This window comes from Corvus kubaryi, unplaced genomic scaffold (assembly GCF_017639235.1).
Source record: "Corvus kubaryi isolate FWS band 111438036 unplaced genomic scaffold, C.kubaryi_AGA036_p1.0 136, whole genome shotgun sequence".
NCBI classification, from domain to species: domain Eukaryota; kingdom Metazoa; phylum Chordata; class Aves; order Passeriformes; family Corvidae; genus Corvus; species Corvus kubaryi.
Window position 1 is genome coordinate 1466267 of NW_024580670.1, and position 15801 is coordinate 1482067.

The 15801-nt window shown below is 51.9% G+C and overlaps 1 protein-coding gene across 12 annotated transcripts in view; it reads right to left on the reverse strand.

The window, feature by feature from the left end:
• The window catches only part of ITPR1 (inositol 1,4,5-trisphosphate receptor type 1), a 160363-nt gene that overhangs the window by 1600 nt on the left and 142962 nt on the right, over nt 1-15801 (reverse strand). For all 12 annotated transcript variants that reach the window (XM_042013414.1, XM_042013385.1, XM_042013421.1 and 9 more), the window contains 2 exons: nt 15313-15473; nt 4332-4493 (listed from right to left, as the gene is read on the reverse strand). In XM_042013414.1, the coding sequence (XP_041869348.1) occupies nt 4332-4493; nt 15313-15473 (323 nt within the window). The remainder of the gene's footprint in view (nt 1-4331; nt 4494-15312; nt 15474-15801) is intronic.

Here is a 15801-nt window from a genome sequence, read left to right on the forward strand (position 1 = left end):
TGAGGGCTCGGACACTGCTGTGCCAGGGACAGCCCGTCTGGGGGCTCAGACACCGCTGTGCCAGGGACAGCCCGGCAGGGTGCTTGGACACTGCTGTGCCAGGGACAGCCCGGCAGGGCCGGTGGGCAGCGGGAATCTGTGCGGGGAGCAGCCTGCAGAACCCTCCCCCATCAGGAATTCTTTCTAACCCGTCCAGCAGACTAGACGAGAGGGCGGAAAAAGGGGCGAGCCCCGCAGTCAGGCTGGGAATACCCTTGCCTTTGCTGGAAAAAGCTGAGCACTCCTGCTCTCATCCGGAGTGAGCCAACAGCCCTCCCCATCCGCCAGGGCAGGACTTAACCACCTCACTGCCAGACACCCCAAACCTCAGCATTCCCCATCTGCTTCCCAGTAATTAAATAACATTCCCCTGATCGGTGAACCGTGAACGGAAAATGGATCACTGTTATTACTGATATTGAGAAACGGCCACAATCCAGTGCTCCACTGCAGTTTTTTAAAACTTTGGGAGGTTTCTGACAAGTTACATAAGCCATGCAAGGAATGACTCTGGCTGGGCAGGGTCTTGGGAGCGAACAGCTGGATCCCACAGCTGGATCCCACAGCTCCCGCCACGTCCCGGCTGCAGAGGAGCTGACACGTGGGATGGCTCCCAGGAGCTGTGCAAGGGAACACCAGGACAGCGCCTCATCCCTGCACCACCGAGGGCGCCCAGGCTCCCCCAGGAGCCCCCACACCCTCAGGGCTCAGCACACCACAGCATGTGATCCACATTCCCATCCTGCTCCTGCTGCTCCTCTCAGCTACATTCACCATTTAACTTCTCCAGTTTTTGCTGTTTAATGACAAATGCCAGCCAATGTCACTACTTGTGGCAGCAACCCCAGGAGAAGGGAGGTGGTGTGTACATGTGCAGCTCACTTGTAACATGCTTGGGATCACGGAACTGTTGGAAGTTGGGAACAATCTCTAAGATCAAACCCAACAGTCAGCCCAGCCCCACCACCACGGTCACCACTAAACCACTTGAGTGCACCTGTTTAAAACCACCAGTTTCAGCGCTGATGGAGTTTCCCAACTGGTGCAGGGTATTCTGGTATGCCAGGCTGGCTGGCCTGGGGCTGACCTCGAGTCTGGAGTTCTCTGTGGGGAACAGGATTGCTCCAAACAGGCAGTGCTGGACAGCCTCCACAAGGCTCCTCTGCGGGCCGGACGTGCTGCACACCCCACACCTCACTGAGGGTCCAGTGGCACTCCTTTAACCACCAGGAACGGGGCTGAAACACCATCATTCCTCTTGAAACCATCGTTAACCTTGAGCTCAGCCCAGCACCGTGCTCGCTGCCTGGCCCAAGGGGAGGCAGAGCTGCTGTTTCCCTTTCCTGAGGGCTGACGGCAGCCTCCCGAGGCCAGGGCACACCTCCTGCTCCTCTGCACAGCTGCTGCAATTCCCTTCACAAAACGCCCTAATGCTTCACAGGGAATGGGAGCAAGAGGAGAGGGGTCTTCCCAGAGCTCTCTGAACACACACACCCCCCACTCCCTGCTGAACCTGAATGTTAAACTGCTTCCAAGATAACCCACAAGTGGAAATGCAGAGATGCTGCGAGGACTCAGCTTAAAACTGCCCCTTTACATTAATTATCTTCACTGAGCAAACCAAGAGTCACAATTTCACACTGCCAATAAACTGATTCAGAGGAAGCACGGAATAAAAACGCAAAGAAAGAGGAATAATGAAAAGGGATTCCAGGAGATATTTTTCAGGCTGTGTAGAAAAGGGGTGGTGTACCCTGGTGCAGGTGTTTGTAGAAGATGTGGCTTTAAAAAAAGGGAAGAATAAAGCAACCAACCATAAATAAGAGGGAGAAATGCAATTTTAGTGTCGACGCAGAACATTATTAATCCTGCACAATGCTTAATGCTTGTGTGGAGGGCACAGGGCTGCAGGAGGGAGCAACTTATTGCCATCACATTTACTGGAGAGTGAATCTCCTGCAAAAGCTTTCCAGTGACAGCACACCTGGGCTAACAGGCAATGAAAGCCATGCACAGCGAGTCCCCAGGGAGCTGCCAGGCCCTGGAATTGTGCTGACAGGATCCAAACACAGCCCAAGGGGCCCAGGTTTCAGCTGAGCCAGGCTGGGCTCCCCGATAACGCCTGGATCCAAAGGTTATGGTGAGTTGGAGCTGCCTCCAGGAACAGGGCACAGGCAGGGGCAGCAATCCCACTGGACACAGCACCTGCCTGTGGGGCTGCTGGCAGCTGAGTCACCCTGAGTCACACCTGGAGGGCAGGGGGGCTGCTCCCAGCCAGGGCCCGGCCCCAGGAGCGATACTCACACCCAGTGACACCGGAGGAGGCGCTGGGAAGGATTTCTGGGTGATTACATCTAATCCCCTGCTGCTGCAGACAATTATGGTGTAATCTTTTTGCACAGAATTAAAGTGATCAGGATTTTAATGGCTCTTGGTGCACTTTGGGGAAGCAGGTGGGCTGGAGCTCGGTTTCTAATAATTAGTCTCCAGAAACCTAACGAGCTTGAAGAGCAAATGAATGAGAGGTTTTCCCTTTATTTAATTACAAGAAAATAAATACAAATAAAAATTCCCTGAGTTAGTTCCTTTCCTGGAGACAGTTCCTGATCAGGAGGAGGGATATACTGGCTTTATCACGTAATTGGAGCATCCTGCATCTTCAGCAGGGTTCTCAATAATGGTACTTAGGGGAATTCCTAAAAGCTATCACCACATTAATGAAGCTGGTTTCCTCTCTTGCTTTTACAGTCAAATAGCTCTCTAAAAGCTAAACCCTTCATTCTTATTTTCACAAAGAGCGAGAAGGGGTTTTAGTGCTTGGTCAGCCAAGAGGGCTGCGAGCTCCAGAAAGGAATGTGTCGTGAGGCAGCGCTGGCTGCGGCCGGCGGGGAGACTCCTGTGACTGCAGAGCACTTTGAGTCAGAGCCTTCAGCAGGGAGACACCAGACACATGGGTCAGGGTAATTGTTTCCAGGCAAAACAGCGAAACCACTGCCCAGCAAGAACTAAAGCCCAGACAAAAGAGCAACTGCCTCTGCCCTCCATCCTCAGACCAACTGGAGCAAGGGGCTCTGTGGCACCGTGCCTGAGAACTAATTACAGCCCGGGGAAGCGAGGTTGTCAGCTCCCAGTCCCCCACATTAATCCCTTCCTTGCACTCCGCAGGGTGCTCGGGACAGGGCCCAGCTCCAGAGCGTGACTGGAAGGCAGCAGCCGGATCTCAGGCAGTACCGGCTGCCAGGGACGCCTGATAGAGGAATGGTTCCTGGAGAAACCCAGCCAGCCCAGCAGAGATGGGATTGGTGTTGGGAGAGGCACCGACCCAGAGCCGCTGGGCCACTCTTGCCCTGGGCAGCTCCATCCTCAACCCGGGTGTAAGTCAGAAATTAATCTTACCCACTGCCAATACCTACATAAAGTCACTAATTGAACCATCTGGCTAAGGTTATTAACGCACAGAGATAAGCAGCCACCACAAACAGCTCCCACCAGCACAGGCAGCAGTGCTTTCCCTGTTCCCTCCAGTGAGGCTGGAATCCCTGTGGACACTGACCTAAAGCCCTGATGTCTCTGTCTTCCACAAAGCCATCGCTGGGGTTGGGCTGGGAACCAGCCTCACGATACCCTCGTGCCCAGCCAAGGCAGAAGCCAACCAGCTCTTGCTGCAGAGAAGCTGCTGCACCAGAAAAGCACTCGGAGGTGTGCGGAGCGCTCGCTGGTTCCGCAGCAGCAGCGCTTGGTGCAGTGCAAACCTCTCCTGGGATGTGTGTGCTGCAGGCTGAGGGTGGCAGCAGCCAAATCACATCTGCACAGCCACAGCACGGAGGGACCAGCAGCACCAGTAACCACTCGAGCGCTTCTCCAGTTTCTCGGTGGGTTTTGAGGTCCACACAGTGACACAGCCCTTTTATCAGTGTCACACCCTCTGGCTGACAGGATCACACTCAGCTCTTCGGGTTAAAACCCCAAACAACAACAACACCACCACACACACAGGCTCCCTGCACCAGCCAGGACTGGTTTAGGTTAACTCTGGTGATTTTTTTAACACAGGTTTTCCCTTTCTTAAGTGGGCACTCTTACTTACACACAACACTTCCAGTTGGGTCAGCACCAGACAGGTCAGCTGGGGCACAGGGCTCTGGAGGGCCATCTGGTTTGTTCACTTCTTTCCTAACCACGAATTACTCTGGGAAAGCTCTCCCGGGGGTTTGGAGAAGCCATGGAGCTGCTGGTCTGAGGGGCTGGCGGGAGCCGTGTCCTGCCCACCGCGGTGTGTGGCCGCTCCTTACCTGATCCTTGAGCTCTGAGAGCTGCCCAGAGAGGTTGGTCACAAGCTTCATGGTGGATTCCAACTTCTCCTGCAGGTTCCTCAGCTCGTTCTGCTCTCCCTCTGAGTCGCTGCTGACCAGTGACATGGCCCTCATCCGGGGGAACCAGTCCAGGTTTCTCTCCTGAGGATCACACACACCAGGGCACAATTAGAGTTTGCCACATGAAAACCTGCCCTGAGAGCACAGCACAGACAGCTCTAAAGCCACAGGACATTCCTCGGATGCACCAGCTCTGTACTTATCTGCAGTTATCTGCAGTAACCTGCATTTGCATCTTACTGGAAAGTTTGCAAAGTGCCTGCCCGAGGCACTGAGGCGATGCAGCCGCTGGGAATTGGGGCTGCTCAGGGCCAGGCTTCCTCTCCAGCTACTCACTGCCCCAGCCCTTGCTCCCTCACACACACTTCAGGATAGATGCACAAACACTGGACATTAAACCAGCCCAGAGTTCACATCTGGACAAGCACTTCCCAGTGCTAGAAATCCGCTGCCATCTTACAATCTTCTAATTGTGTTTGAGGAAGATTTTCTGCTTTTTTGGTCAAGCAAAGCTTGGCTGTGATCTCTGATAAAAGAAACCAAGTTCTACCTGGAAATTCTTCCGTAGCTGAAATACTTCCTTTTTAATGAAAAAGAAAATCATATTTTGACTGTCTGGTTCAGGCTAAAATGTGGGACAGACACATCACAATGCACTGCTTGTTGGAGAGTTTTCCTTCAGCCACACAAATTCTTTACTATTCCATGTCTGAGTTACAGTCAGGAATGTCACTGGACACACACTCAGTTTGAGGAGCCTGTACAGAGGCTCACAAAGGCACTCGTGTAACACACCAGAGATGTTAAAAATAAAGGCAGGAGCGGAACAGAAAGCCACAAAAGAGGAGGAGGGGTGCCCCCCACGTCCTGACACCTTACGGTTCAACATCAAACTGGCTTCCCATCTAGTCTGGTTCTCCTCCCACGCTGGAGATACACACTGAAATGGAAGCTGAACTCGGGCTGGCTGAGATAAAGGTGTGTGTGCTCTCCCAGGTGACACAGCTGGGAAGGTTTAAACACACCAGACAAGGTGATGGGTGACTGCATTAACACCATTAATCAAAAATCAATCACCACTGCTGATTAACGGTGACCAAAGCTCGCCCCACTGTGCTGGCCAGGCTCTTCTCTGGGCTCTCAGCTTGTTTTTGCAGCACTGCAAACTTCTGGCTTTTTGTCATTCCCTGCCTAAATCTCCAGCTCCAACCTGCTTCCCCTCCATGCTCCCCCTCATTCCCAGGAGCATCCATGCTTAATCAGGGCTGTGCACCTCTACAGAGAGCTCCAGTCACATCCTCTCTGCAATTGAGATGCGATGCCAAGACTCATCAGCTTAAATTAGCTGCTTCTGATCTGCCTGGAGTTTCCTTTTGCCAGGATGCGAAGGCAGAAAGCAGGCCCTTTCCCATGCAGGCACCACAGCATTCCCACGTGATGCAGAACTGCCAGGAAGGCTGTTTGCTCCTGATCTCTGTTTACAGGGCAGATGGTTTCTGCTAATAAAAGAAAAAAAAAAATCTATGTACAAAAAAAAATATGCCTTTATCAAGATGAGTGCCAAAATATTTTGGACTTTAGGAAACGCCAGTCCCACAATTAAGGTTTAATAGTAGGAACAGGCAACATTGCACTGTGTTCTTCCAGCTGTAGTAAAAGCCTCATTAGGGAGCAGGGGGCAGCTCAACATTTGTGCTCAGGGCCAGCATCTCCCACCCAGAAAAAAACTACATCAACTGCACTTCCCTGTGCTCCTCCAGGGAAGAAACCAGGACAGAGGACAAGGAAAATCAGACTAAAACATAATTTATATTTGCAGGTTTGCCTGGACCCTCAAGCCCATGTCCTGAGGTTTCTAGGCAGACACAGGAGTCCTGAAGCTCCTGCCTGCCCCTTTTTCCCTTGTTCCCAAAAACATTTCTAAGGCCGTCCCCAAAGCGTTCCCAGGTCCCATCCTTGAGAAGGATGAAAGGGATGCGGGAAGCACCAACCTTCCCTACCTGCAATGTTTCATAACGAATACCCCAAGCACTTTCCAACATTACTCTGCAGCTTAAGCCAACGCTGCAGCTGCTGCAGAGGCTGTGACTTGATCGTTCCAGGCCCGGAAGGTGAAATCAAACAGCACCCACAGCTTCTGCAGCCTCCTCAGAGCTTCCATACTCACTGGGTTTCTGAAAGCCCCAGCCCTCAAAGTCGCTAAATCTTGGCTTTGATTTGGAAAAAAAACCAACAAAGCACCTCTAGTTCTCATGCCAATGTTCAAAGATTAAAACCAAACCACATGAACTCCATGGGCTGAGGAAGGGGAAGGCTGAGGACAAGGAGACACAGCCCTCTGGGGTGGCTCACTGACCCACCTGGGAAAGGGTTAACAGGCACCTGGAAATTCCCTGTGCAGGGACAGCCTCAGCGAAGGACCTGGACATCCCTGTGCCCACCCTGGCTGGGCTGCACTGATCTGCCTCCCCATTCATGCAGCTCATTAGCACCACCCGAATGCAGTATTTATCTGGACATGTCCAGCTACCATCTGGCAGGAAACAAGGGGGTGTCCACCCAAACAGGGTGGGAAAACACGGGGAGAGAGATGCAGAGAAATCCCTGTGGATGCAGGGAATGCAGGCAGCAGGGAATGCAGGCAGCCTGGAATGCTCTCTGCCCCAGGCTGGTGCCGGGACTCCCGGGAGAGGACAGAGGGAAGCTGCCAGCACAGCAGGACAGCTCTGCCTCCTGCACACACTCTTCATCCTGGATTTACATGGGAAACCTTCAGCCTGTTCTCCAGCCTCCCCCAGTCCCACAGAGAGGAGCTGAATGTGGCCAGGCTGCTGACACACAGCCCATCCCTGTCCCTGCTGGGAGTGTGGGGGTGTTTTCTTTCAAATAAATAAATATTTAAGCAGAGCCAGCACCAATGGAACTCTGAAAGGTCAGGGGATGGTGATCCTGCTGGGCCAGCCCGGCTCCCGGCACTGCCACTCAGGGGTCAATGAAAGATTTATATCTCCACGATCCAGTTTCTGCTGAACTTCAGCTCAGCCCTGGGGTGCCTTTAGATACGGCCTCATGTCCCTCTTGGGGCTTTAGAGGTGTTTTAGAGGCACTGAGTGAGCCGGGAGAGGGGAGGCAGCCCGTGCTCCTGTGCAGCTGCTGGCACCCACGGACCGATGCCTTTTGCACCCTCTGCCCTGGGATCCTGGGGTGCCCTCAGCTCCCCGTTCCCGGGGTGCCGCTGTGCCCTCAGCTCCCCGTTCCCGGGGTGCCGCTGTGCCCTCAGCTCCCCGTTCCCGGGGTGCCGCTGTGCCCTCAGCTCCCCGTTCCCAGCACGGGTGCAGCTCCCTGTGCTGCAGCAGCCGGAGCGAGCGCAGCCGCTGACGGAAGCTGGCTGACCGCAAGGGCTGGGTTTCGGGTTGCAGCTCTCTTCTAGGTAAAGTTGGAAAAGTCCCTGTTGTAAGGCAAGTCTCACCGAATCTCAGACACGGGGGTGACGGGGGTGACCATCCCCGCTTGGAAACGCGAGGAAGAGGAAGCGGTGCTGCGTGATGCACGCGCGATTCATTCTGAGAAGCGCCGGCTCCTCCCGGCTTCTGCCGAAGGGTTGGTTCTGAGAAAGGCCGAGAGGCGACCTCAGCACGAGCTGTGCCAGGAGAGGCAGCAGCTCTGCTCCTCTTGGGCAAGGGATTGCAGCTCATGGCAAGGACTGCTCCTCTCCAGGGTCTCCGTTTATCCAGCTACCCCTGTGCCTGAGAGTGCTGAAGGGCTAATTCAGCCCTCTCCAAAATGAATCCTACAGCTGCCATCAAAGGGCTGCCCAGCAGCCATCAGTTACAGAATCACAGAATTATTGTGGTTGGAAAAAACCTCCAAGATCACCAAGTCCAAGCTGTGCCTGATCCCCATCTTATCACCAGCCCAGAGTACTGAGTGCTACGTCCAGTTGTTTCCTGAACACAAGCAGGGAAAGGTGGCAGCAGCAAATTTCAGTTTCTGTCACGGGAAGTTAAAAATCAGACCCACAAAGCTACAGAAGAGCTCTGTGAAGCACTTTGAAAATTCATGTTTGTTTGTGGTGAGATGGGACTCCTCTTGGGTCTTTCTTGAGCTTCCTGGAAAAATCACCACACCAGGTTCTCTCCCTGCTGCAAAGGGCTCACCATCACTTCTTCCACACTGAGCTGCACTTCTCCCCTCTATAAAAACCAGCACTTGCCAGTGTCCCCCCCTCCACACTCAGAACACTCCCAACTCCTCACATGCCCTGTGTTGTTACACAGGAGGCTGATGACACAAGGTTTAGGGTGCGATAACCTCCTTTTCTCTGTTGCCAGAGGTTAAATACCCAAGTGGCACATGGGCTGGCGCAGAGCGGGGAACCTGGAACACCGACACAATTGTCAAAGGTGAAGGGTGACCATGGCCCTACAGCCCTGAGACAGCTCTGCTGTGGGAGACTCACTGGAGCCCAGCCAAGCACCACCCATCCCGATGGACTGCGGGAACAGGATTCCTGAAGGCCATGTCCTGCCTCCTGAAAGGACAAGGCCACCTCTCCACACCAACTCCTCCAGGCTGTTTGCTTCCCCATTGAATTAGGGCACTTTACACCTCCACAGCTGGGCAGGACAAAATTCCCCAGCAGAGGCTGAGCACCCCAGCTGGTGGCAGCGGCTGCTGTCACCCACTCTTGCACAAGCATCCGTCCGGGAGCGCCCGCGGGGTCACGGCGGTGACTCAGGGCCAGCCTCACCCCGGCCCTGGGCCACCTCCTCGGCACACAGGGCCCCCCGGGGCTTTCTGGTGCCAGCGGGTTGTGTTACCAGCGAGTCACCCCGCGGTTTCCAGGCAGGAACCTTCCCCCCTTTCTCCCAGGGTGCTGGCGCTGCTCCAGGAGCAGGACACGGCACCCACCCTGGCAGCTGTTTGGGATCCACCCAAACCCCAGCACGTTATGCAAACATCCCATTCCCCAGAACTGGCCCCAAGCCCTTCCTTCTGCTTTCATCCACCCAGGCCCTTTTCATACACACGCTCAGCCCAAGGGAAACCTTCGCCTGGTCAGCTGGTATACCAACCCAACATTCCCAGCATGGATACCAGGTGGTTTGTCAGGGAAAACCAAGCACTGGGCCATGTGGGGTTCCTGTCAGCAGCAGGAGGGTTTCCTGCAGCTCACCTTGGGGCAGTCAGCTCACAGGGTCCAGAGAATCCCAGAACAGGTTGGAAGGGATCTTAAAGCCCATCCAGTCCCACCCCCTGCCATGGGCAGGGACACCTCCCACTGTCCCAGGCTGCTCCAAGCCCCAATGTCCAGCCTGGCCTTGGACACTGCCAGGGATCCAGGGGCAGCCCCAGCTGCTCTGGGCACCCTGTGCCAGAGCTGGGGAAGGTGACCAACCCTTTCTCCCAGTGCAGCTCCTGGTTTGCACCAAGGGTGGATCCAGTTCCTTCCCTATGTGAGCATGAAGCTCAGCCCGTGCCTGTGACACAGTGTTTCCAGCAGCCCAGGGCCTGCTACCAAACACTCTTGGCTCTTCTATGCCTCTGCCATGATTTCTTGTTTAACCCTGTAATTATATTGGCTAACTCTGGCCAGCTATCTCAAGATGCAGCTTGTTATGAAGTTACCACCAAACTAAGCGCTGTCAGCTCCAGGTCACATCCTGACCTCCTTGGTCCTCCTCCTCTCCCAGCCTGCACCAGTATCGTGGTGACCGGTAGCCCCAAAACCCCAATTTCCTCATCTGTAACCGAGGTATTTGCACGGGCTGCTCGCTCCTGTGTCTGCAGCTTGTTTGCTCAATACTGATATGACAAATCTCTCCTATTTGACTCTGCCTGAAGTACAGGATTTCCAGGCACAAATGACAGATGAACATCGCTTAGTTTCCAACACTTTCTCAGACTGTAATTTCATGTACGTATGTCTTTCACCAGTGCTGGAATCATTAAGGCCCTTTTGGAATGCTTTGGGTTGGATGTATCATGGTCTGCCCTCGTCATTCCTGTAGGTGCTGCAGTGCAAAGCCAGTCTCGGCCATCTCCAGCTGAACTGGATTTCATGGAGAGCCTGGGACACAGCCACTCCTCAAAACCATCACCACTTGGGAATCCAGCATTCCTGCTGGGTTTCAGAGCACAGTGACTGTCCTTGCTGGGTAGCTCCCTGGGAAAGGCTTCAAGTCACACTTGCACTTCTGGAAGGATGCAATTTAAAAGCCTGACCCTGATGGAACCTTCTCTTTGCACAGCAGGCTGTGCCTTGGCAGCTGCTCAAACCCAGAATGAGAAACACCTCCCATTACAGGACAGAGCTCAGGACACAAAGGAAAAAGCCCAATAATATATTTAAATCCCCAGGTTTGTACACAGAGGTTAACTAAGGTACAAAGGGAAATCTGTAGCCTTCATTTCCATTCCAAATTCCTTAAAGGCTATCTGTGCCATCACTCCTACTTGTAAACGGTCCATTTCAATGACAACACAATCCAGATTTGGAACTCAGTGCCCTCGATCTGGACGTGGCAGCTTGGGCAACCCTGGCACCTCTGCCTCACTTCTGTAATAAAGGTTGTTAATGACACAGATCCTGCTTGGATTAAAAACATGGGGAAAACCGCAGGAGCTAGTGAGGAAGCTCTGTGCTGAAAACTTTTCCAAAGCAGCCTTTATTTTTTAATAAGCACATTTACGTGCACAACCTCTGACAGTCGTGGCTCGTACCCACACTGCTCAAGGTGCAGAGCAGGGGATGCAGGAGTTGGGCATGCAAATATTTGTCTGTGCTGTGACAGCCCATGCAGCTGCCTGCAGACAGCTTAGGAATGCACACAAACCCCGGGTGCCTGTGTGGTTTTCTCTGTACCGAGCTGCAGACTGAGAGATTTTACATATTCTAAATGCCTGCGCACAGCTGGCTGTGGCAGAGCCCTGCCAAGGCCCCGGTGACAGCTGAGCTGGCGGGGCTGCCGTGTTGCCCAGGCTGCCACAGCAACTGCAGGCAAAGGCACAGAACTCCAGGAGGAATTCTCAAGCCAGGATGGGAAGATAAGACATTTAAATGAACTAGTCTGCAGGGAGTTGCACGGAGTTCACATGAGTCATTTGGGTGTGGATGTCAATGTCTGGCCAAGGCGATAAGTGGATCCCCCCACCTCCCACACACAGGGTGTTATTCAGACATCACCTGATCTTCCCGGTGACTGCAGAGCCTCGCAGGAACGGGGCCTTTGTTCCTGGGAATCACGGCAGGCACCGGGCTGCCGGCTCTGCAGCACCCTCCACATCCTCCCCGATAAACCCTCCCCAAAGGCACGGACCCAGCCCCGCTGTCTGCAGCGCCCATCCGCAGGGATGGAGCCAGACGGATCCCTGCTCCGGCCAGGAGAGCTGTACAAACACCAGGAATTAAAGAGCGTCTCTGCTACCAGGAGATGTTTTCTCACATCCTGCAGCACTGCCTGTGCCGTATTAAATTGATATTAAGGAGGTGGCTCCGGGATGCATTTCCAAGGGGAGCTGCTCCATGCCAGGCTGCTGAATGCCATCTCCTGACATCCAGGAGGCTGCCGGGCTGGGCAGTGCTGGGCAGGGGCAGCAGGGCAGGGATGAGCCAGGGCAGCAGTGAGGTGACACAAGCTCAGCTTGTCCCACACCCCCATCTCCCCGTGCATCTCCAGCGATTCCCAGCAAGGATTCCTAAGATACCCCGAGTTTCACATCATCTGTGGCAGCAGGCACATCCCTCGCTGATGAAAGGGAGTATTATCCCTGTTTACAGGGGAAGGAATTCCAGCCTCCATCAGCAGCCTGGACCTGCAGCTACAAGCCCAGGGCAGCCTGGCCCTGCATGGGACTCAACCAAACCAGTCCAGATCCCAGAGCCACCAGCAGCCCCATACTGGTGCCAGAACAAGGTATGGGAGGGAGAGCAACAGTGCTGGAGGTTGAGAGTCATAGCAGAACAGTTATTAGATCATGTTTTATAGAATCCCAGAACCCCAGACTGGTTTGGGTTGGAAAGGACCTTAAATCTCATCTCACTGCAGCCCCATGGGCAGGGACACCTTTCACTTGCCCAGGCTGCTCAGGTCAGATCACTGCTGGGTTTTTTTTTAATTTTGATTTTTTGATCAGTCTTCAGTGCTCTAAACTCAACTCTGTTTCCAAGTGTACCTGTTGACTTCCTTCCTTGTGATGTGTTTGAACTTAATGAGCTTCTGTCTGTGAAGAAATATGGAATTCACTAAAGAACTGTAGTTAATCATTGATTTTCAAGGCTACAATTTCTTCTAATGTTCCTGCAGGGTGCAAGATGAATGCTATGGGCCAGATCCAGCTCTGCCATACCCAGTACAGTGGGAATCCTCAAAACTGCCTCTCTACACACATTATTTTTAGACAAGAAAACATCAAAATTCAAGATCACTCTTAAAGGCTCCTGAATATTCACTAACGAAATTGTCCAGGATTCTTTTGATACCACAGTGCTTAAAATATCTTTAAAGCACTGTACAAGCAGCACTGGAAGCAACTCACAAACTGACAGTGGATATAATTTAAGTGTCCTAAATTCTTTATTTTTTTTCCTGTTCTGTAGTGTTGGAACAACCCACAAATACTAAGTGGCAAAGGCAATCTTTAAAATGGTATTTTCTTAATTTTTTTCTTTCATTTACCAAAGGGTGGAAATCCAAGTTTTCTGAAGCTGTTTTGTTGGGAGGCAGAGCACAGGTGAAACATTTGAGGTGTGTTCTGCCATCACAGTGGGACTTGGAGCACAGGGTGCTTCCTACCCCATCTCCTAAAAGTGGGTACAAACAGCAGCTGGTCCCACACAGCAGCCCAGGGAAGACGTGCCCCATCTCTGTCACCATCCAAGATGCTACAGTGCCACCTTCAGTCGGAAATACGGGAGGAAAATCCCTTTAAAAGCCAGCCATGCCCTGAGGAGGCTTCCCAGGAGAGGCTGGTGGCTGTGACATGAACGAGCCCATGGGAAACCAGCACCTGCACAGGGACTCTCTGCCTTGGCAATCACAGACATATTTAATGCTTTCCTTGGTCTGTCCTTCTGCATTCAGGGGACTTTGCCCAGAGAGGCTGAGGCTGGGGACTCCCCATCCTTGGCAGTGTCCAAGGCCAGGCTGGACATTGGGGCTTGGAGCAGCCTGGGACAGTGGAAGGTGTCCCTGCCCACGGCAGGGGTGGCACTGGGTGCTCTTAAAGGTCCCTTCCAACCCAAACCAGTCTGGGATTCTATGAAGACAGAAAGCTTGAGGAACAGATGAACCAGGCCCCACCCAAATTACCCCGAAAAACACCTTAAACAGAAAAAAAAGCACTTCTGACTCTTACAGCAGCATTTAAAACAAGTCTGGTAAAGAAACAGATTCATCATGTTTTACTCCCAGATTTTTGGGCAAAAAGGGAAGTTTTAACGTTAAAGGACACAGGAAAGAAATTGATTTTCAGAGCAAGCTTTGCCAAATGACTCCTCAGGAATACAAGGACTGCAGAGGACTCCAGAGTGAGGGCACAGCAGCCTGAGCCTGGGGCAGGATGGTGACAGAGCACTGAGGTGAAATCCAGATTTCCTTCCTATTCCACACTCATACAGCCCTTTCTGAGACCTGCTCTTAGTTCTTCATTTAAAACTGGCTCATGAAGTGCAAAACCCCCCAGCTACAGACACACTCCAGACCTCTACCTAGAGCACATGGTTACATAAAATTGCATCAGCATGAGACACTCTGGCTATGCATAATTTATCCCTATTCCCATCCACACACAGTAATTAGCCCTTGCTGACACTTAATGAATGGGAATTCTCATAGAAGTTCTCCAGTGTTTGTGCTTCATGCAAACATAGTGACTAATTTTTGGTTCTTATCTAATTCAAACTGTTCATCTGAAACAAGGAATTGGTTGGCAGTTGAAACTTCCTTTAAACTGGCTTGAACAGCAGCGAAAACACAACACAAAATCGTCTTTTAGAAGCAAAAGCACAACAAAAAATTGTCTTTTTGAAGGAAAAACCCTTCAGAAGTGCAGTGCTTGCCCCTGAAGTCATGTGTGCTGCAGGGGGATAAAGGAAGGGAGCAATATAATCAGCCAGACTGGAAAGCAGCAGTGATGCACTTGGTTATCTCACTGTGCTAATCCTCTATCAGGTGACTGCTCACAAGATTTCTTTAAGCCCTCATTACTGAGGTGGAAATCCAGAAGTAGGACGGACACTTTGGTGACCCCAAAATAACACGTTTGACCTCAGAGAGGGCTCGGGGGGATTTACAAACCCTCCCCAAGGGAGGTGGGTACCTCACAGCAGAAGAGCTGGGAGGGGAGTCAGGAAAGTACTCTGCTATAAAGAAACCAGATTGGAATGGTGTAAATCAAACAGCTTTTGCTCCCCAGCCAGAAGACACAAATTAGTGACTGGGCTTCGGATCTAATTCCAGGAGCTCTGAACCTGCAGCTTGGCAGAGATGAGGCTTTTAATTCTCTCATTAAAAGCCCTTCCAATTGAGTAGACATTAATTGTAGTTTTCCACAATAATAAGCTCAAATCATATGACAACAAATCCTACAAGTCAGTTGGAGATATTTATACCAGGACAGGTTATAACCTGTTCGTTGTGCTTCAGACACTTCCACCAGCTTGAAAATCCTCTCTCTAAATGTGAATTTAAGGCAGAACAGGTTCTCTTCCCCTGATCCAAGCCTTGGGGACTACCTGGCTGTCACCACTCACTGTCACCTGCTCCAGCACACACACAGAGTGCCCTGGAGGCTGGGAACTCACAGGTACATTTACAAAATAAATACAACACAGAGCACTGTACCAAATATTCCACTGGATTGGTCTAATCTACAACAAAACCCACAGCTCCAAACTCACCTTGATCATTTCTGCCACGTAACTCTCTGGTCCCGTGTATTCTGTGGAATCTTTGACTTTCACTAAGACAATAAAGCACAAATAGTGCCACATGTTGTGCTCTTCCTTAATGTGCTCTTCAAAGGTGACCGTCTTGTTGTCAAACTTATCTCTCTCCAAACCTGTGGGAGGGACACAGGGAGAACCCTGAGCGTTTGCCAGCCAGGAACCAGGAAAATCAGCTCTAGCACAAAACCAATTTCTGAAGTCTGCTGCACTGCTGGAAGTCACAGTCATTCTGGAATGGACACTGAATAACGGGATAAAATCTGACAAATGCCCAGGGAGGAGAGAAAGAGGAGAGAAAGAAGAGAGAAAGAAGAGAGAAAGAAGAGAGAAAGAAGAGAGAAAGAAGAGAGAAAGAAGAGAGAAAGAAGAGAGAAAGAAGAGAGAAAGAAGAGAAAGAGAAGAGAAAGAGAAGAGAAAGAGAAGAGAAAGAGAAGAGAAAGA